Here is a 23,459-nt window from a genome sequence, read left to right as displayed (position 1 = left end):
AGTACCAATTTTTAAGCTTTATTTTTATAGTGTTCCAGTTCTAATTTTGCCTGCTCATTTCTTAGTGTCATCACTTCCAATTTCACTTGTTTAATCTATATCCTGATTGAGTTCTCTATCCTGATTGGATAAAATTGGAAACGAAACTGAAACTGAAACGAAAATGCATTTTCTGTTTTATAAAGAGCTGGAGAGACATGGAGACTCCTTATATGGACAGGACACTCTATAGTAACGAGCACTATCAGAACATAGACCCATTTTGCAATTATTTGAATAATTGCAAATCACTTACCCTACCTTTAAAGGTAGGGTAAGTGATTTACTTTTGTTAAAATAAGTGCTAGATAGCTCTATATTCTGATAGTACTCATTGCTATAGAGTGTTTGTTCAGTAAAAGGAGTCTCCTGCATGTCTCTCCAGCTATTTGTTAAACATAAAATGCATTTTCAGTGCTCTCTCCTGATTGGCTTAAATGTTGTCACCTACCTGAAAATGTACTGTATTCTGTTTAGTAAAGAGCTGGAGAGACCCCTGTGACCGAACAAACACTCTGTAGCAATGATTACTATCAGAATATAGTACTTTAACCTTTTAACAAAACAAAAAAAATACCAGCAAATATCACTTACCCTATACCTTTAAGTAAAAGTATAAATGTTGCAATGTAGAAGTACTCTGTTACAAGTACAAGTCCGAAAATGTACTTATATCTATGGATAAAATAGAGCTTAAGTGGTTAATGTATATTTTATAAGGTAATCATTTATATCTGCAAAGTAACTAGTAACTAAAGTTTTCATATAATTGTAGTGGAGTAAAAAGTACAATATTTTCCTCTGAGATGTAGGGGAGTAGAAGTAAAAGTACAGAAGATGGGAAATACTCCAGTAAAGAAAACAATCCTCAAAAGCGTACTTAAGTACAGTACTTGAGTAAATGTACTTAGATACTTTACACCACTGAAAACAAGTAACAAATAAGCAACAATCCTTGCTCATAAACCTGCATGGGAGCTACGTTATGTTTAAATCCATCGCAGAGTGTCGTTAGCAGACATCATAAAGATAGCTTAAGTGGTCTTTAATAAAGCCAGGTTTTACATGCCTCTCAGGCGTGTTCTCGTAAAAAAATAAAACAGCGGAGTGGTTGCGGCTATCCGCCGGCACTTATAGGCTTTTAAAAGACTTAACACCCTTTTCTGACGACATCGGCAACACGAGTGTCTCAGACAGAGGTTTTTCTTGTGCTTGTCATTTCTCACACCTCTTCCACGTTGTCCTTAAGCACTTTAACCTTAGCATCCCTATTCTGGTCATGTCCTGGGTGAAATAGGTGAACAGACGTGGTGCAGAGGGGAAACAAGTGAGGGGCCAAATATAGACCCCTCGGGGGACCCGGTCAACAAAGTACAGTATGGTTTAAAGGGCAAGACCACTTTGGTAGAGGTTTGGGTTGTGTGGTTACCTTGCCATGATGTAACTCCAAAGGTGGACAAAAATAATTGCTCCATTGCTTAGAAATTGATGATTCTAAATAATGCTCCTCGTTGACTTACATTGTACGGTGAAACAGCTCTCAAAGTCACTCTTTTAGCCCGTAAACGAACGTAAACAAAGTTGATTCAGACAATATAGAACATCACCAAACCCAGTACTGTTTGTTTGTTTAATTAAAATGTCAACTTCCTGTTGATTTAAAAAAGAATATATATATATATATATAGTTTGGTGATGTTCTAAATTGTCTGAATCAGCTTTGTTTGTGTTCATTTATGGGCTAAAAGAGTGACTTTGAGAGCTGTTTCATTGTACAATTTAAGTCAATGAGAAGCATATTTTGAATGATCAATTTCTAATCAATAGGGCAAGGTATCTACACAACCCAAACCTCTACCAAAGTGGTTAAGACTAGTGCTTTGTCCAAAATGTCCCCACTTGGCTCTCCATACGTTCCTTGCATATCTCCCGTCTCTCCGATCCATCCGGCTCTCTCGTCACCTGCCCGTCGTCTCTTTCTCTTTTCTCCTCATCCACTTTTCCTCCCCCTGCCTCCTACTTCAAGCCCTCGCTTCATCTCTCCTGATTACGTTTGTCTTGATTTGATCAGAAGAACACACACAAAGAGAGACAGGGAGAGAGCGAGGCAGAGACAGAGACAGAGAATAGATCCGTGAATAACTTATGAGCGTTTTCCCTCTTCAGACCTGAGGCTTTGTGATGTATTAGTTCCAGTACTTTGCCTTTTCCGTCTCTGTCGTCAAGGTGGGTTATGCAGCTAAGCGTGTGGGAGATGCAGTGACTATTTTCAGCAAAGGAAAAGCTGTGTTTTTCCTCTGAGCCGCAAAAGGAGAAAGATGCTTCGCCTTCGACCGAGCGGGCAGAGACCAAGACAGATGTCGTCGTGATGCAGAAGAATTGGCGTACTCCTTTTGGGTATGAAGCAGTCAAAGAGACAAATTGTTACACACGCAAGTAAACCCTTAAAGGCCTATTTTATACTTCGTCGTTTGACGTGTCGTGTGAGAATAGCAAAAGCCAATATGATGTTTTTGCTATCTTTTAATAATGTGTAAAGGAAATGGATACATTTAGAACATTTTCACATTAAATCACATGCAATCCCCAAATAGGGATGCCATGGTTAAAGTGGTTAATGGGTAGGGTAATGAAATATGATAAACACATTACATTGATATTGCAAATTTTTTATTCGGTTTCATTCGACCAAATTCTTGGCATTCACTCCTGAAGGCAAGTTTGTTTGTGAATGACATTGAATTCACAAGGTAAATTCAAAGTGCTTCACATAAGGCATAAAAAGACCTTTAAAAAGACCATTAAACACACATGAAGAACACACATCTATGTCTATTTAGTTGTACCAGAGGTAGAACTAAACACAACATAGTTTTTTCCTCATCTCTAAGGTCTCCCATACATGAAATGGATTCTTGTATACAAATATTTTACTGCAAAAGTGGTAGAATTGATATATATATATTGTAATTGACCCCGTAACAAAATATAAAGTCTGTCCCTCTGGGTAAGGCATATCAACCCATGTAGATTCACAATGGATGGACAAACAGACAATTCTACATAGAATTGCATTTCCGCCTATTGTATGTATGTGTTCAAATGACTATATCTCCTATTTATATTCAGATATTGACATTAATTTTCTTCTAGAATGTAGAGGGATATCCTGGCTTCAAGTATGACAAGATTTAAAGCGTCCATTGTGAATCTACACAAGTTTATATACTCAACAACCCCCAGACGGCCAGGCTTTCGTTTTTTAGTTTGGGGGTCTATAACAATATTTCACCACTTTTGCAGTAAAGTATTTTTGTCCTACCTCCGGTAGGGGTATCTCGAAAACAAAAGCCCTTTTTGTCTGTTTGTCACTGCCCTATATAATAGGTTCTTATCTCGAAAACGAAAGCCCTTTTTGTCTGTTTGTCACTGCTCTATATAATAGGTTCTTCTCACACATTTGAGCACTAACCGGGTATGGTCAGATCCATGCATCATTTAGCAATTTGTTCTGTGAACAAATAATCAATTCCACATCTTCGCCTAATGAACTCCAAAGGGAAGGTCATGGTGATGGTCAACATGCCATGAGAGCTCCTCCATTCGTAAGCCTGAGCTACTGTATAGGGTTTTAAAATAGGGATTTAAAATTGGAATAATATGTCTGAGGTGCCTGTCCTCTGTCCCGAAGGAGACACAGCAATCATCTCTCTCTCTCTCTCTCTCTCTCTCTCTCTCTCTCTCTCTCTCTCTCTCTCTCTCTCTCTCTCTCTCTCTCTCTCGCTCTCTCTCTCTCAGGTTGCAACCATGTTGCAGATGTTGCATTATCCTCCCATCAATGCTAAGGATCTCCAGTCAAATATAAGTGAGGGCGGGCGGGGGGGGGGGGGGCAATGCAGAACCAGCCATTATGTCTGTCCCTTCAAAAGTAGGCCAATCACTGCTCAAGCCGCTAAGTGCATGACATAATAACCAAGAACCATAAACAAATGATATCACTGTGGTTTCACTGTAACAGTATGTCTTGTTTTATTCCTGAACTAGTTATCTGACGGATCTGACAATAATAAAAAATATATATTGATTATTCCAGCCTGATCTCCAGAGATTACCGTAACATTGCACGGAACGAGTGCACTTCATTCCGTGGATAGCCGCCTCGGAACTCCCGAATTGCGTGCATATGTACGGCGAGTCCCACGGTGGGCGTAACCAGTCGCAATCCGGAAAAACCCGGAAGCAGAGCAGTCCCCACAAAAAAAATTACGATTCTGCGCCTATCGGTACATAACTCAAACGGCGCTGAGTAGGCACAGGCGAACGTCCCACCGTTCAGGACGGCAACTCGGTCGCCTTAGCTCCCTCGGTGGTCCTTCACGGGGTGACAGTTCGCCTGTGACTGCGCGCCTCCGAAATGGTTTTGTTACAAAGGGAGCGCCGTACATATGCACGCAATTCGGGAGTTCCGAGGCGGCTATCCACGGAATGAAGTGCACTCGTTCCGTGCAATGTTACGGTAATCTCTGGAGATCGGGTTGGATTATTCATACGCATGTCTCATTGACTTAAATGAGACTTCCAGCTCCAGTTAGCTTCCCACTGCCTATGATGGCCAGAAGTGGTTCATGCATGTGATTGGATATTTTTTGATTAGGGGATGAGTCAGGAAAACAAGGCTCACCTGTGCTCTAGGAATCTTTCCATTTATGCCTCTTTATATAGGTTTCAATGTACCTCTCAACTGGAAACCTGAAGTAAAAAGGGTTTGGTATGACATAAAATGTATCAAATCAAATCAAATTAAAATTTAGCAAATTTGCCTTATTAACTTGGTGATTTATTTACTTTCTATTTTCAGTGCTCTTTGCACTCCCTGTATAAAATGTGTTCAAAAGGGCAATATGCAGTTACAATTAAAATGATTTATTTATGTCCGAATCTCCCAAGCTAGTGAAAGAAAAGCGATATAAAACAAAGGTAGAAAGTAGCTTGTCGTGTTCATCATTTAGACAATTTACAGATTTTCCTGAAGGTCCACTATTTGAAGTGATGAAATATTGGTAGGCTGTCAGAGATAATAGCCTGCTTTTAGAGTAGACACGTTGCAGCACTCAGGTAATGTACTGGGTAGCGTCCCAGTGCTGAATATCACACGAGCAAAGCAAGAAACCATGGTCTGTGGTTGTTGAAATACAAAATGAGAAAGTGGAGAGAATGGCAGTACTTAGAAAAAATATAGACAGAAGCAATCAGCTACCTCTCTGTGTGTGTGTGCGTGTGCGTGTGTGTGCGTGTGCGTGTGTGTGTGTGTGTGTGTGTGCGTGCGTGCACGTGCGTGTGCGTGTGTGTGTTTTAAAGGAACTCTTGACAACACCGCGCCTGGCCATGCACCTGTCTCTGTTGGCTGTAAATAGATAAGTCAGGGCGAGCTGCTATCGCTGATACCCCGGTCACGAGATGCAATCTGCAGGTGCATCAGTCAAAACCACGCACAGCCCATCCCTGCTGCCGAGGTTCTTCGCCGGCATATCCTTCCTCTCCTTTTCTCTCTCCCACCCATCCTCTCTCTCTCTCTCTCTCTCTCTCTCTCTCTCTCTCTCTCTCTCTCTCCCACCCTCTCTCTCCCACTTGTCCTGCGGCTTCAGGAATATTAAATATGCGAGGCGTCCCCCGCTGCAGAGGCAACGGCATTGATTGTGTGTCAATCTCCCAGGCCGCAGTCAGTTGATTTGGTATCAGCGATGGTTTTCTCTCCAGCCAGCTAAATGAGACTTTATGGGGGGTTGGGGGGAGAGGAGAGGAGGGATTGGGAGGAGTGTGGGGAGGGGGGAGGGAGAGAGGGGGGTGTACTCGGTGATTCAGTTGAGTTCTCTCTCTGAATATCTTCATGAATGATAGCAGGCAGCCAGCTATAGTCAATGCCTGTGGACATTATTATTCCCAGCAACCAGTTACAGTATCGTTCTCCACAGTGACAGCTTCTCCACCACTCTCCCGTTAGCTCCTATACCCGTTTAAAACGTCAGGTATTAGGGTACGGTAACGCATACGCGTCAGAAAGGGAGTAGCCAACGCAGGCCGAAGCGTCAAACACGTCAATAATTACCTATGTTGTCTTGCGGACAGTGCAGGTTTTCTGGTGCGTATAGTTTACGTTTGACGTTGCGTTGCCGTGTGATCAGAAAAAAGAGGGGAAAAATGGGGTTCCGGTGGTGGGTTCCGGTGCATCACATTGTTTTTGTTCCCCACATAATACGAATCAATTAGTATAGTGTTGCTAGTCGTGCTATGAATTAGAATAAAAGATGGATATTGTTGCTGTCCGGCAGAAACCAGCTTTTTTCCGCTTTTACATTTTTTTTACATAAATTAGTGCTATTGAACACCCTTTACGTCTGTGTGTTGATTAAAAAAATATTGAACCAATGAAAAGTATCAAGAAGCGCTTCTGACAAAACCAGCTGACCAACTTTCTGCTAAACCAGCTAACTCCACCAAAGGAGGGTGGAGTTAGCTGGTTTTGCTGACAAAACCTCCTAACTCCACCTTTTGTTTTGTTTTAGTCATTTCCTGATTATTTTTTTTTTGGAGTTAGCTGGTTTCTGCCGGACAGCAGAGATATACCAAACGATTAGTATACCAAAAGAAACGAAACGATTATACCAAACTATACACATTTTAAACTAGGGGAATCGTTTTGGAGGTGCACAACGCCGGAGGTTCAGAAACCCGGAAATGGTATTGATCCCAGGCTAGCCAACGCATGCCGAAGCGTAGAACGCATCAATTACCCATGTTGTCTGACTTAGGTTGGAGTGGTTGGCTCACGTTCTATGTCTGCCTTGCCCAAAGTGGAACTACAATAACTGCCACCACCACCAAACTACGTTGATGATGGTGGCACGCCAGACGCCACATATAGTCTCCAATCCGGTGTGTGTCTTCTTCAAATAACTTTATTGACCAGTCGGTGTCCTACCCAACACCAGGTTCAAAAAGTATCAATGGGAGAGTAGAGAGACCATCTCCAACCAGAGCAGATAACGCTAGTTATATTGTATTAACATACTCTACCATACAGATTAGATTAAATAACATTTTACTGTATGTATTAAAATAAGTCATAAGTAGCTTTAATGATATTCATTTAGAGCCACGGACGAGCCTTTATTTATTTATTTATTTAGTCATGAAACAGCGCTGCCAACACTTCTGAAGTCAGATCCCTCTTGCTTTCTTCTGACGAAGGCAAAGACTGCTGAAGCCAAATATCCATCATCACAACCGATTGTCTTCAAATGAGGATTCTAATGCGCTTCTTCCACCACTTCTTCTGCAATGAGCTTACTGCAATTACGGCTTGCGCTGCCTGCTGCAATCTCTTAGGCCTCCCTTAACTTTAACTAAAGCCTGTTTGCACAGCCACTTATTAACATTTGTGGACATAGAAGCTACTGTAGAGATAAGCTGAGCACATGCGCTATGGCGGTTCTTCTTGAAGAGTCTGTCTGATGAGGGCGGGTCGCTATCGGCTTACTCAAGCATGCTCTCTGAATTTTAATTCCTTTTTAAGCAAAGATGGCAGCGGACGCGTGATTCTGTATTATCCTCATGGAACCAAATATGAGATTTAATGTACTGTCTGACTGTGATATGTTCCCCAGTCACATATAGCGCTCTTATACACTTGTAATATAATGACGACAAGCGGTTATGAAAGCAGAAATTATGAATTATGTATAGCTTTTCTTCATTGTGTGCGTGTGTGTGTGTGTGTGTGTGTGTGTGTGTGTGTGTGTGTGTGTGTGTGTGTGTGTGTGTGTGTGTGTGTGTGTGTGTGTGTGTGCGAGAGAGAGAGAGAGAGAGAGAGAGAGAGAGAGAGAGAGAGAGAGAGAGAGAGAGAGAGAGAGAGAGAGGGGGGGGTAATCAGAGACAACCTGTGATGTATTAAATCCTTATACATGCACTGCCATCATGTGTTTGTTTGCGTGACAGCTGACAACAATGCCTTGGTACGGTGTCCTCACTCAGACATGAAGCTGCATGTAAATTGCTGTATGTTTTTGGCACAGGCTTTGTGTTATGAGCATGCGTATACGTGCATGCATGTGTGTGCATGTCTCGTTTTGTGTGTGGGATTGAGAGGGTGTGTGCCTACATGTTTATGATGATGCGTGTCAGCGTGTGTGCGCGCCCGCGTGAGTGTGTGAGTGTGTGTGTGTGAGAGAGAGCGAGCACTCATTGGTTTTGTACACGTGCACACGTGCTATCGATGTGTGGTTGCTCGCATATTTTCATAAAACAGACACATGGTCTTGTTGTGTGCATGATGGTACTGTACTGTAGATCATTGCTCCACACACACCTTCCTTCCCCCAAGTGGGTGTTATTTGCCACATCACTCCCCCACTCCCCCCCCAGTGCACAACCCCTGCATAGTGAAACCTACTTTTTTTTACTGTCTATGAGTGAAACGCATTTCATTTGATAGCCCGCCACTGCCACCAAGTGGACTATTCTAGCTACGACACCGTGCTGTGGAAAGCCCTGGTACTGTTTCACAAGGGGGTCAGCGTTGCAAATGCTGTGCTGTGTTGAAATATATATTATTTATTTTCCAAACATCTACAAACATCAAATCACAGCAGTGCTTGGCTCTGCTCCCAGCTCTCTGATGATAGGACATCACTAATCAATAATCTGTTCATTAGCCTTTACAAGAGGAAACCCAAGACTCATCTGCCACTCAAACTCTCTGTGTGTGTATGTGTGTGTGTGTGTGTGTGTGTGTGTGTGTGTGTGTGTGTGTGTGTGTGTGTGTGTGTGTGTGTGTGTGTGTGTGTGTGTGTGTGTGTCAAAGCCCTTCTTTGCATCAAAGGTTAACCTTTCACGTACAGTACATTTGTAGCAGGTATAAAATGCCTTTTCAACCGCCTGTGTTCACATTAGCTATCTCTTCCTGGCTGTGATGGCAGAAGTACTCTGTGTTAGTGTGTTACCTAAGGACAAGTATCTATAGCCTACCCTATTGTAGAAATAGTCTGTTACGAGTACAACTTCGGTATACTTTTGTACTTATATATAGGTACAAAAGTATTGGCATCAAAATGTACTTTAAGTACCAAAATTAAAAGTACTCATTATGCAGAAGGTCCCATTTCACAACTTTTCAAATGTATAAAATGTATACAAATCCTTTGAAAATAGCAGATCTACAAGCTCACAACGCGTCGCAAAGCGACACGTTGTGACCTTGTAGATCTGCTATGTTCACATTGCCAAAGTATATATACAGGTCTGAAGTGGTTTTGTAATAATTACAAAGTAACTAGTAACTTAAGTTTTCAAGTAATTTACTAAATAGTACAATATTTGCCTCTGTGAAAATTATTGAAAGTTGGAAATACTCCAGTAAAGTATAAAATACCTCAAACATTTTACTTTTGTAAAGTAAATGTACTTAGTAAGGAGAAAATTGCATCTTAGAGGACAGCATGTGTCAATTCCTCTGCACTCTTGGCTCTAATACAGCCAATTCTTCTGCAATCTACTCAGCTTTAGAATGGATTTCTCGCAATCCAGGCAGCAGTGTAAGACTGCTAACAACGTGCGAGGCTATTTCCCCCTCCTGCCTTCATTACTATGTAATTAGCCATACTGTGCTATTCGATTCTCCCTCATTTCAGCCCTTTTTCAGGTCAATATCTGGCTGCCTTGTGGAGAGAAGCTAAGTTTTTTATATTTTTTTAATCTGTTCAGTGGTGGAAAAAGTACTCAAATGTTTTACTTAAGTAAAAGTATCAATACTGCAATGCAGAAGTACTCTGTTACAAGTAAAAGTCTTCAGTAGAAATTGACTTCAGTAGAAGTACAAAAGTATTGGTATCCAAATGTACTTAAAGTACCAAAAGTAAAAGTACTAAAATGTTTGAAAATAGCAAACAAGCTCACAACGTGTCACGATGTGACGCGTTGTGAGCTTGTAGATCGGCTATTTTCAAATAGCCGAGGTATAAAATAGGGCTAAAGTGGTTAATGTATGTTTTATAATGTAATTATTTATACCTGCAAAGTAACTAGTAACTAAGTATTAACTATTAAGTTTTCAAATAATTGTAGTGGAGTAAAAGTAAAATATTTGCCTCTGAGATGTAGTGGAGTAGAAGTAAAAGTATAGACAATTGGAAATACTCCAGTAAAGTAAAAGTACCTCAAAACTGTACTTAAGTACAGTACTTGAGTAAATGTGTTTAGTTACTTTACACCACTGGGAAAATGTGTATTATTCTGTAATTTTGAAACAGTATAAACCAGACAAAAGGCAGGTTGCTCATGGGTTTCCTCTTGTCTAAACTATAGGTCCGGATGATACTAGAATTAACCACATGGACCCTAGCATCTCTATTCTGGGCATGTCATATAATAGGAGAACATTCGGCAAAAACAGGTGAACATTCAGAAAAAAATCACACCCTGCAGTGTGAAGTGAGTGGTGCCTTTGATGAGTTCATTATGCGCATGTGTTGCACTCCTGTTTGTGTTTAATTAGGTTGCATCTTTGTGTTGCAATCAGCTGCAGCTGTTGAGGCTAGACACAAACATGTTGAGGCCGTCCGCAAACACAGACACACACACGGTCAACTTTAGGAGTGGCTGGCACCGCTAAAAATAGGTGAACATGTGGCGAAAATAGCTGTGTTGTGTGCTTGTAGATCAGCTATTTTCGGCGAAGAGATTTGGTCTAGAGGGAAAATAATGAGAGGGCCAAGTATAGACCCCTGGAGGACCCCGGGCAACGTAGGGTTTAAGTGGTTCAGAAAACTGGAATAATTCAAATGGAGCAATTAGACCTTTAACATTAATGTGTATTTACATGTAGGTTGGTCTTCAACATGTGTATTTGCACTGTTTTCAGCATTTCTGATTTCGTCCATTTTTGACAGTGACAGCGAGAGAGAGAAACATGGCAGTGGTGGAAAAAGTACTCAAATTTTATCAATACTGCAATGTAGAAACACACTTTTACAAGTAAAAGTCCGGAATTCAAAATGTACTTGAGTAAAGTACAAAAGTATTGGTATCAAAATGTACTTAAAGTACCAAAAGTAAAAAGCACTCATTGTGCAGAATGTCCCATTTCACAAGTTTTCAAATGTATAAAATATATTTTGAAAATAGCAGATCTACAAGCTCACAATGCGTCTTAGATCGGCTATTTTCAAATGGTCGAAATGTATATAGGGCTGAAGTGGGTAATGTATGTTTTGTAATAATAATCAAAATCTACAAAGTAAATAGTAACTAATGTTTTCAAATAATTGTAGTGGAGTAAAAGTATAATATTTGCCTCTGAAATGTAGTGGAGTAGAAGTACAAAGCATTGAGATTTGGAAATACTACAGTAAAGTAAAAGTACCGCAAAATTGTACTTAAGTACAGTACTTGAGTAAATGTACTTAGTTACTTTCCACCACTGGAAACAGGAAGACAGGCAGGAGAGAAAGAGAGAGAGAGAGAGAGAGAGAGAGAGAGAGGGATGGATGACGTACGGCGGCGGCAGGGAGCCTGGGGGAGGATTCGAACCCTGCTGCGGTGAGGATTACATCCTGATTGATGTGGTATGGGGCTTTCACCAGGTGAGCCACTTTTTTATGCTAATTTTAACCATGTGGTCCCATTGTGATTAAGAATGTCTCCAGGAGGAAAAAGAGTTGGATAAATTTGTGTCATGTTTGTGGAGTGTTTGGAATTAGTGTGTGTGTGTGCGTGTGCGTGGGTGTGTGCGTGCGTGCGTGCGTGCGTGTGTGGGTGGGCGGGTGTGGGTGGGTGGGTGTGTGCGTGCGTGTGTGTGTGCGTTTGCGTGCATATGCGTGCACTAATATATTCACTATTTATTTATGTGGCTAATATAACCTCATTTACTGTATAATTGGAAAATATCTCCCCTTATGGAAATATTGTCAGCCATCTGTTGTGCTTGTATTTTGATTTATTTGACGGGGGGGTGGAATAAAATCCCTCACAGATTGACTGACTGAGCTTTGGATACAAAAACGGCATCAACTGTACCTTGCATTACAGTTGATTGTGATAGCTAAGCTGCAAATCGCTTGTACAGTATTCTGCGGCTACAGCATGTCAATATATCACATGTATTCAACTTAATTTAAACTCCCATTGTAAGAGAGAGACAATTAAGTGACAAAATAAATTGTTCATGCTAAATAATTGCTAGTAGACAAACGGTAACTGAACAAAACATATGCATGAGTGATTCCCGCTTCACTGATCACTATTAAGGGAGAAACATTGCACTGTATTACCTTGAAAGGGTTCTTTCACAGACAAAGCAAGAAAATAGCAATAGTCCAGCCAGTAGTGACACCAGTATTTACTCTCTGTTACATTTTGGAAAAGAAATACAGCTATTTAAGTGAGGAGACCTTGTTCAAGGACAAACAATCAGTCAACGTGGCACTTCAAGGTTCACCTCAATCTCTTCAACAGGCACAAGCACCATGGAAATATTTACTTATTTCTTTCATAGTGACATTCAAGATTGCAAGTGTCCTAAATAAAGGATAATTACCCATGCTACATACAAGACATCGTCGCTGTCGGGCAGAAATCTCCATATTTTAACTTTTTGTGTTTTTTTTTGCGTAAATAGGCTCTATGCACAGCAGCCATATTGATAAGAAATTGGTGTTAGCAATGATATTAATTAAGGCTCTCTTCCATTCTGGTCAAACAGAGTCAGGGTGCTGATATTGTTGCATGTTGGCTCACTGGAAACCCTCTGCTACACAGGTGGTTCTCAAAGTGTGGTCCAGGTACCCTCAGGGTTCCTTGAGGGCGTTCCAAATGGCGCCTTACGGGTGTGTAACTCTGAGAGTGTACAAATGGAACCAAATGGACCCGTAAAATTAAAAGGTTTGAGAACCACTGTGCTACACTAAATGGAATAGAGCCTTCATTAGAATCATTGGTAACACCTGTGAAGGAAGTAAGGAAGAGGCCCAATTAACATCCTACTTGATCACACTATAGTACAGTGTCACGCAAAAGCCTCAAAAGTAGCAGATCCACTTATTTGAGCTTGTAGATCTGCTATACTTTTGAATTTGAATCCTGAAACATGGCAGTTTTGAACGTGTGAGGTTCTCCACACCCGACAGAGACGATATGTTTGGCAATAGAGAGACATCTGGCTATAGAGAATGGAGCAGCCAGGAAGCTTAAAAGCATGCACGGTAAAACATTAAAATACAACCGGTATCAAAATAGATTCTCAGGGCAATATCCCGTACCCCCCCCCCTGCTGTCAGATGAAAGGCACCATAATGTCGGTGTGTTTGTTAAAAAGGGGAATTTACACGATCCATTCTGTATCGCCTTTTATAGAACCTATGTTAGATTTGACCCTATAGTGAGCAAAATTTGCACTTGTGTACTTCGAGTTGCTTAGCCACATTAATCTTATTTTCATTTTATTTATTCATAATGTTTCTCTTCTGTTTGTACCCTTTTAGTAATGTTAACATGTGCTCTTTTTGTAATGTTGTATGGGACTACAGATGGAAATGAGCATTCTTGCTAAATCCGGCGTATTTACATTGCATTGTATGTGTGGTGTTCATTGTCTCCGCCAGGCCGAAGGCATGGCGAGAGAGTATGTTTTGCACCCTGTCCGTCCGTCCGTCCTTCTGTCTGTGAACAGCTAATCTCCGGCACCATTGGCCTGAGCGCAGCAAAACTGTGCACACACACTCCCTGGATGCCAATTCCAAACCTCTGCCCCAAAATTTTCAAAGTTTTCACATGGGCCTGTTATAGCGCCACCAGGTGGCCGATTCTACCTGACCTGGCGGAGACCTGTGCTCCGAGGAGCACTTTTTTCTAATTAATATATGCTGTCCCTCCCAAATAAACGCATGAATAAAAAGAAAAAAAGATAGCAGACATGCAAGCTTATGTAGATCGGCTATTTTCACAATAAATATACGTTTAAATTAGATAGGGCTTACAGTAGTGATTCATTTCATTTGACATGAGGGTTTCATCTGACAGCAGTGTTTTACGTCGTCTTCTTTGTTGTTGCTACATTCATAGAACTGTATAGAGTACAGATGATCTGTGCACTGGGCACGATACTGTATACTGTATACTGTAAGTCAACAGCACAGCAATTACCATAGGACAGTCACTGATAAAAACATGACAAAAATATACTGTAACACAACTATCACAATCCTTAGTCATTTTGACTGTCCACGTGGTGGGAAAGCAGTGGCTCCCAACCTTTTCTGGATCAGGGCTCACTTGGAAATGCATTTTCAGAGCATGTTAATGTTAATGATCAATCAATTGATTGTGTTCAGGCTTGGGTTAGTGGAACTAACATAGCATAGGCTACTTTAGGGTTTGATTCATTGGTATCACAATGAAAACTATTTTTTTCAAGGTTGTTAAATACCATGACATATATTTTGTACATTGTTTTTCATATAAATGTTATATTAAAATCTTAGTGTTTTGCCAATTATTTGAGAGCCCACTTGCAATACCCTCGCGGCACACCAGGGGGACCCCGACCCGACAGGTTAAGAATCACTGCTTTAAACTGTTGTTTGTGTCGTCTGCAAGATGGCTGCATTCTCCACTAAATATCTGACAATAATATGAATCCATTGGGAGAATGTCTCTTTTTTTCTTCTTCTGGATATGACATCAAAATTGGTCCTATAATTGGCCCATTGAAATGTACTTCAAAACAAGACGTTTACAATACAAAGCAGACGGTCTCGGAAATACTGAGACTGGTCTATTGTGGCATTGAGTTTACATTCTTGGCAATAACAGCACCTGTGGTTTTTAGAGAAACATGGGTATAACACAGCCATTGCAATCTGCAGCAAAGTGCAAAAAAAAAAAAATAGAAATCCATAAATCAACTACTCCCCACATTCTAATAGGGAAATATACTTCTGGTTTACTCTTACATTTAAGTGTTAAAATAGTCAATTTTTCTTTCCTTTTTTTTTTAACACTACAGGTTGACGTGTAACCAAAATGCAGAGATTTTACATAATAAAAACCACATACAAAGGCATTCCATTTTTGAGTTCACATTTCTCAGCACATTTGTTTGCATGATGGGGATGTTGTTGGAGTTGCAGTAACCATATCTGTCCACTAAATGGCAGCACGTGGGTATGCTTTGTCGTGTGTTTCAGTGCAATTCAATATGTCTTGTTTTTTGAGGCTTGTCTTAACTGACATCTGGCTGCACTCTCTTCTGCCACTGGGCTAAGTGCCGGTTCTCCAGCTTGTCCGCCAAGCAAAGAAAGGAAGGATTCTGGAAAAAAAAGAGCATCGACAACTTCAACAGACTGTATCAATCAATATGACACCCATCCCCAATGTTTTCCTTTTTCTTCCTCTTCAAATATCTCAGTATAAGCCCACTTCCTGCGTTAGACCGTCTTGTTTAACCGCTTCAAACCGGGGCAGCATCTCTGTGTCATTTTAGATTTTAGCTATATGAATATAGCACGTTGGTTGGCTATTCAAAAATAGCAGATCTACAAGCTCCGAGCTTGTAGATCTGCTATTTTTGAAAAAATCATGAAAATGTGTGCAAATCTTTGAATACATATATTTTTTAAAGCAAACATTTTTACTAAAATTATTTTGCTGCTGGGGGTCCCTGGAACAAAATATGTTGAGATGGGGGTCCAGCGGCCAAATATATAATATGGTTTTTGGGGGTCCTTGACATGACAAAAGTTTTGAGGACCACTAGATATATAGCAAGGATTTAGAAGACCTTTTTAGAATCGCCCTCAGGTCTTAATGGGTTAAACAAAGACAGCGACTGACTCGGTTCGGCCATGGAGCTGAAGTTCCAGCAGAGGTAAATATCCTCACCTGGTTATAGGTGGATGTCAAACACTCCGTCTTCCACCGTCTCGATGTCTTCCTCAGCAATGACTGAAGGAAAGGTGAAAAAAAAGAGGGCAGACACAGAGTATTACATTTAAAATGGACTCATTACTACTCAGCAACATTGTGTTTTATTTAAGGCCACTAGAACCTGTGCCCGTCGGGCACCGGCCTACTTGGGAACGATGCAAGTTGGGAACCAGGGCCGGCGTGTCCATACAGGCGACCTAGGCGGCCGCCTAGAGCGGCAGTTTGAAGAGGCGGCAAAAAAAAGTCGGGAAAAAATAATAATAATGATAATAAATCGGTAAAATCATAATTAAATAACATAAACCTAACCTAACCCTAATCCTAACCCTCAAACCGAAATAAAGTAGCCAAAAACGTATCAGAATCCGTGCGAGGGACCGCCGCAAGCGCGCTTCACGTGCGCACGGGGGCGCATCAGAGGTATCTCGCCTAGAGCGCTGATCAGCCTAGAACCGGCGCTGTTGGGAACGATGAAAATAGGGACTGCATGGCCCACCCTGTTTTGCAATACCCGTTGTCATAGCACCCGTTTTAACCGTCTGTCTGTGTCCCTTTTGTGGCCATATATGGAGATCTCTATGTCTGTCTGCCTGTATCCCTTTTATGCCCATATATGGAGATGTCTATATCTGTCTGTCCTTGTCCCTTTTACGTGCATACATGGAGATCCCTGATGTTATCAGTATATGGGCATATATGGCATGCCCATATATGGGCATATGGGGGTGATCGGCAGTTGTGGAAAGTCCTTGTGCAGTGGTAAACATCTGTGGAGAATGTGTGGAGCATGTCTGAAGAGTGCAAAGTGACTGTGAAAAGTGGACTGACTAACTAATCAAATGGCAGGTCTGGGGAATTCGGCAGGTGTGAGGAATTTTCCAAATCAAGCTAAAGCTGGGGTTGCCATGGCAATCAATTGGCTCATTTGAGCCACGGCCAGAGCCTTTTCGTCTGTGACGTGTGTCGAATTGGAAGTCGATGGGTCAAACGGTTCTCGAGATACGTGGATTACAGACGTACTGTACATACAGAGATTCGGTGCATTTATTGTAAGATGTGTGGCAAACTCCCGTTGCATTTATCTTCATTTTTAAATTATACTGTAAAACAACAGGATATCAAACACGCTCAGAGACAGTCATTAGACTTATCACTCCACGCATGAATAGTGAACTAGGAAAGATTTTATGCTCCAGACAATGGAACAAACTCCAGGACTCTCTGAAACTGGATCGATAGGTCTCCATTGAGACATTTAGGGTAGCCTACTACTTGAGGATGCATTACATAAGGACTGCACCTGCTTTGCCCTTACAGTATTTATCTGCAGTTGTGATTTTTTTAATGCTGTTGATTATTGCACTTTATTTAAAATGGTATTGTTTTTATATGTTGTGATCAGGGCGTCCTTGAAAAAGAGAGCTTGCTCTCAACGGTCTTCCCTGAATAAATAAAAGTCAATTGAAAAAATAAATATATATAAAAGGCAGGGCTAAATCAACATTCCAGAAACATATTACACAAAGGTCACATTACAAAAAAGCATTTGGTGACCCAATGGCCTTTGCTCCAACACCACCCTTAGGCCAAAAATGTTCAATTACAAACGCATCTCAAAATCTAATTGTGTGATTGCCATGAACCTTAACATGTTCCGCCAGGATGAACCCTACCGATTTTGGTGACTCCATGGCCCTTTCATCAAGCGGAAATCTAAGCCAATCTTTCCACTTGCACAGCAGTGAACAAAAAATAAATATATGCAGATTGCCATTGCTGAGTGCATTCATGCTCCCTGGCCTCGAAGAACGCTATTTGAGTGATCCCAAACATGACCCTGTTGCTGCGTGCTACCCTCAGGCAAAAATATCATCTTAGTTTGCACAAGATATAAAAATCTAGATCAGTGGTTGTGTTGTCTGGGGGTGTGTTCCACGGGTTTCCCGGCAAAACGAAGAACAGTTTCACTATTATTTCAACAGTGAAGTTAGCCCAATGAGATAATAAGAATGACTATTCAGCAGGGGTGGAAGAAGTACAGTACTGACATTTTAAAGTATCAATACTGCCTGCAATATAGAAATACTCTGTTACAAGTAAAAGTCCGGAATTCGAAATTTACTTGTGTAAAAGTACAAAAGTATTGGCATCAAAATGTACTTCAAGTACCAAAAGTAAAATATGCAGAAGGTCCCATATCACACGTTTTCACATGTATAAAATGCATAAAAATCCTTTGAAAAAAGCAGATCTGCAAGCTCACAACGCGTCGTTGTGAGCTTGCAGATCGGCTATTTTCAAATAGCCAAAGCATTACTAAGTGGTTAATGTATGTTTTACAAAGTAACTAGTAATTACAGTTTTCAAATAATTGTAGTGGCGTAAAAGTACAATATTTGCTTCTGAGATGTAGTGGAGTATTGAAATTTGGAAATACTCCAGTAAAGTAAAAGTACCTCAAAAGTGTACTTAAGTACAGTACTTGAGTAAATGTACTTAGTTACTTTACACCACTGCTATTCAGATCATAAGTTTCATTCTCTCCACTGCTATCTTCCAACCTACAGTATAGAGTTGTATTAGTCTGCACACCAGATATACTTGTCAGCACTCAAACCCAGGTAGAACAGAATAAAATCTCAGGACAGATGTAACAAAAAATATAATGAATAAACACAATCTCAAGAACATAGTTCGCCTAGTACGCCTCAGGAACAACTCAAATATAAATACAAGCAACCGAGAACCTGACACACAAACTATAATCCAGCAAAGCAAGAGACTCAGCGTGGGTCTAGACTCTAGTCTCTAGATCATTGGTTCTCAAAGTGGGGTCCGGGGACCCCCAGGGGTCCTTGGTGGGGTACCAGGTGGTCCCCAGCTAAATGATGCAGAGTTAGTAACCAAATGGACCCTTATACAGTAGATCTTTGAGCTCTTGAGAGCGTAAAATGCTCTCAAGAGTTAAATTATTGTTAAACATCTGCTTTACTTAATTAAAGTGTTGTTATTTTGATCAACGTTGGCCTGTTATCTCTCCTATGGTTGGTACCAACATCAATACAGGAATTGAGGACAAATTTTCATCCAACAACGACAAAATATTCTACATTTTGGGTCTGAGAGGCTAAATCTCATCAAATGGTGGTCCGTGGCTCAAATGCCGACAGGGGAATCAACTCAGAGAATCAAGGCACTGGGGAGAAGGTTGTGACAGAGGGGAAATGGGCGTGTTTGAGCCAGTGACCCAGACAATAATAATCAAAGATGCTTAATTTAGGAAGATATGCCATACCGCAATTCACCACTAGGTGCGAAATGGTACACAAATGGTCTCCTAAGTGGGCAACGTCAGATCTCGCGAATGTCATATGATTACTGTTGCTACATCCCGCGAGAGTGTGTTGCTGACACAGACAGGTCTCAAACAAAGGTTTTCTCTGTCTGAAAAATCAATGCCATCTTAGTGTCACAATGTTTGGAAGATTATGTGGCTTGTGAAGAATGGGTCCAATATTTAGTTCAGTGACCATGGGGTGATGGGGCAAAAGAATCAGTCAGAAGCTGTGTCCACATTCACTTCTCCCATTGGAATTAATAGACTCACAACCTACGGCTGCTTTTCTATTGTTTGTCTTGGTAATAATCTCATTTAGATTGCTGAACCCTACAGCCTTTCCTCTAGTGCCACCCTTCGGCTAACATTTCCTGCCTATAAGGGCTGCTAGTGGGGTTTTAGACTAGACTTCATTTTTGCTACTTGTTAGTTAGACTCTCCAGACAGTGAGAGGCCTCGCCAGACAATAAGAGGTCTCTGCCTACCGATACAGCGGGGGACTTCTAAGGTTGTTGCTAGAACAGCGGTGAGAATGGTCACTAACAAACCTATGCCCACTGCTGTGGAAACCAATCATGTCACTAACCCAATATAAAGGACGACTGTTAAGTCTTTGAATTGGACCTGCAATGCAGTTGATGTTTTTTAACCCTCTAATTGTTTCTTGGGGCACCCTGGTGGTTAACACATTGAGTGCCAATCGCGTAGATCTACGCGAACCTATTTAAAGCCGCCACGTGCCAATCGCGTAGATCCGCCGGTTCGCGTTGATTTCACCAAAAGTGCACTTTCGGAAATTTTTGATCCACTTCCGTTTCCGGTTTGACCACCGGAAACGGAATTATTTGGGATCCGGTTTTGCCGATCCCGTCGGCCATGACGAAACTGAAACTCCATTTTCTCCTTGTAGTTTTTTCTCCTCGCATATCACTGTTTAACGTAAACCGTTCTAACTACAACATGGAGGCACGGTTTGACACGTGGTCTTCACTGGTAGAATCAGTGAGATGTCCGTGATGTTTACAAACAGTGCACAGCTCAATCTTAAGGATTTTAACAAGGTCTATGGCGACGTGAAAAAAACAAAAAAACAACAATAACACGTTGGCACTGGTGAGTACATTATGAGATTAACGTCTGGCATGGAATGTGTTAAAGGGATAGTTCACCCCCAAAATGACTTATTTTCCTATCGATCAGTCACCCCATGGAGACTTATAAAATGTTTGTCGCATTCCTAAACCAACAATTTGATGACCAGCAGCGGTTCCGGTAGGAGACACAAAGATTCTCCTTTGTATCTCCTACCGGAACCGCTGCTTACCGGTCCGCTGGTCATCAAATTATTGGCTTAGGAATGCGACAAAAACAAAAACATATCCATGAATTCAAGTCTCAATGGGGTGACTAATCGATAGGAAAAAAGTTATTTTTTGGGGTGAACTATCCCTTTAAGGCTCATTCCTTGCACACCCGGCCCAGGGTTTCAAATCTGACCTGAGGCTCTCTGTTGCATGTCCTTCCCCATCTCCTCTCACTGTAACTGTCTGAATTAAGCATGCAAATGCTAGAAATATATCTACCCCCCCCCCACCCAGCTTTAAAAGCAATACAAGTTATCAGATTGTCCTCAGTCTCTGTTGAGTGAAGCCTTTAGAGACTGACTTGAGTCTAGTTACTTGTATCCTGCCGAACAATGTCTCTTTGTGAGATAATTGTTGAATGCGCAAGTTTGTGTGTCTGTACAGTACAGTATGTTCTTGTCCACCACAACACATTTTCAATTTGTTCCCTTCCATCATGCTGAAAACAGAGCTTTTCCTACAGAAAGGAAAAAGGATGCTTAAGATCCTACTTGCAGCAAGGAAAAAAAGCTATTACAAAGAACTGGTTGCAGAAAAACTGTCCTACTATAGGCCTATTTGTCGATATTGTGAAACATCTTCTAGAGCAGATGACCTATTCTTTAAGACTCCAAAAAGAGTTGGGCGATAAAGGATGGGGGAAATGGTTCGATTATTTAAGTAACGGACAATATTTTGTAATTATCGGTTACATCCTTTTTACTGTAGCCTACCTCAGATCCTGTAAACATCTGTTTCTGTTATTGATATTGAACGCCCCATGTGCTCTTTTGTTTGATTGTTTGTTCTTTGTTCTTGTTTGTTTTTACTACTTGTCCTTTTTCTTTCTTGTATTATATTGTTTGTATGTCTTGCAAAAGTTTGGAAAAAATCTAAATAAAGAGTGAAAAAAAGGGGGAAAAAAGAAAGGAAAAAGAGAAAGTTTGCACGCCCATGTGTGTGTGTGTGTGTGTGTGTTCACCTGTGTTCTGGAGGCTGGGCGGGGCATTGGCCGGCGGGGGGAAGCTGTAGGAGCGCGCGTGCAGGCTGGGCGGCGCCTCGTGGCTGATGCTCTTGGTCCGCTTGCGGCACTCCACGGCCAGGCGGCCCCGGCACGCCTTGTGGCAGTTCACCCCACACGCTGCACCGAGGGGGAGGGGCCAGACAGGGGCCGAGGGACGGAGGGAGAGGTGGGGGGAGAGAGAGAGAGAGACTTGTTCATTGATTGCAAGGCACCTTGCTTGCACTCCGGCTACAATGCCGACGTCAGCAGACAAAACTTGGCTGACAGTTATCTACTGCCTGGAGACACACAGGCACACACACACACACACACGCACGCACACGCGCACACACACACACACACACACACACACACACAGACACACAGACAGACAGACAGACAGACAGACAGACAGACAGACAGACAGACAGACAGACAGACAGACAGACAGACAGACAGACAGACAGACAGGCACATTACTAAAGACATTCCGCACTGCAGGCCATTCGTTTCAATTACGTCCCACTCCCCGTGGTTCCCTCTTTGACTCTGAGCGTGTATATAACAGTGACACTGCATGGGGAAGAATGTGTGTGGGTGGGGGGAGATCCTCATTGAGTTCCTTCTCCTCTCATTAACGTACAGGCCTCGGCTCACACACACACACACACACACACACACACACACACACACACACACACACACACACACACACACACACACACACACACACACACACACACACACACACACACACACACACACACAGTCAGTGAGATGCAATCTACGCCATAGAGTGGACAGGATGCAGGGGAGACTGGGAGCACAGTTCCGGTGCATGTATATGTGCATGTGCATGTGCATGTGCATGTGCATGTGCATGTGCATGTGCATGTGCATGTGCATGTGCATGTGCATGTGCATGTGCATGTGCATGTGCATGTGCATGTGCATGTGCACGCGCCAGAGTAACTATCTCTGCAGACCATCACTGTTTAATTACTTGTCAGTGAGTTGGACCGAGAGGAATAAGGAAGATTGGTCGTGTTGGGGAGATGATGATGGTGGGGTGTGTGTGTGTGTGTGTGTGTGTGTGTGTGTGTGTGTGTGTGTGTGTGTGTGTGTGTGTGTGTGTGTGTGTGTGTGTGTGTGTGTGTGTGTGTGTGTGTGTGTGTGTGTGTGTGTGTGTGTGTGTGTGTGTGTGTGTGTGTGTGTGCCTGTGCATATGTGCGTGCGTGTGTGTGTGTGTGTGTGTGTGTGTGTCCATGGTGAGGGCAAACAGGTGCCTGTGTGTGTAATGTGTATATGTACACTTGGGAAATAAGGCAGCTTATTCAAACAGCGGTCTGTCAGGGGGGCTGAACGGACAAATATTCCAACATAAAGGGATCATAGTGGTCATTCAATCACCCACTAACAGGGTTTGTAGGAGGAAATAAAGGGGCCTGCTATATTTGCCATAGCCTCCACATTGTTGACATTCAGGCGACTGTCTGTGTGCGCGTGCGGTGGAAAAAGTACTCAAATGTTTTACTTAAGTATAAGTATCAATACTGCATTGTTGAAATACTCTGTTACAAGTAAAAGGGAATAAAAAAAAAGGAAAAGGGGGGACTCTGGAATTAAACATTCACAGAATGTGCCATTTCACAAGTTTTGTATATATTTTTTATAAAAATCATTTGAAAATAGCAGATCTACAAGCTCACAATGCGTCGCGGAATATGTCCCAAACTGTTCCTTTTTATCCTTTTGTAATTAA

At 41.7% G+C, this 23,459-nt stretch overlaps 1 protein-coding gene across 1 annotated transcript in view; it reads right to left on the bottom strand.

The window, feature by feature from the left end:
• Positions 1-12,412: 12,412 nt before the first annotated feature.
• LOC308102093 (RAS guanyl-releasing protein 2-like) overlaps positions 12,413-23,459 on the bottom strand; it is a 75,619-nt gene continuing 64,572 nt past the window's right edge. The window contains exons 15-17 of the mRNA XM_080451693.1: positions 21,677-21,835; positions 15,970-16,032; positions 12,413-15,397 (exon numbers count right to left, since the gene is read on the bottom strand). Of these exons, the coding sequence (XP_080307819.1) occupies positions 15,974-16,032; positions 21,677-21,835 (218 nt within the window). The 3' untranslated portion in view covers positions 12,413-15,397; positions 15,970-15,973. The remainder of the gene's footprint in view (positions 15,398-15,969; positions 16,033-21,676; positions 21,836-23,459) is intronic.

The sequence above is a fragment of the Gymnoscopelus braueri genome (genome assembly GCF_963280865.1).
Source record: "Gymnoscopelus braueri genome assembly, chromosome: 15".
Taxonomy (NCBI): domain Eukaryota; kingdom Metazoa; phylum Chordata; class Actinopteri; order Myctophiformes; family Myctophidae; genus Gymnoscopelus; species Gymnoscopelus braueri.
This window is presented reverse-complemented; position numbering and strand designations above follow the sequence as displayed.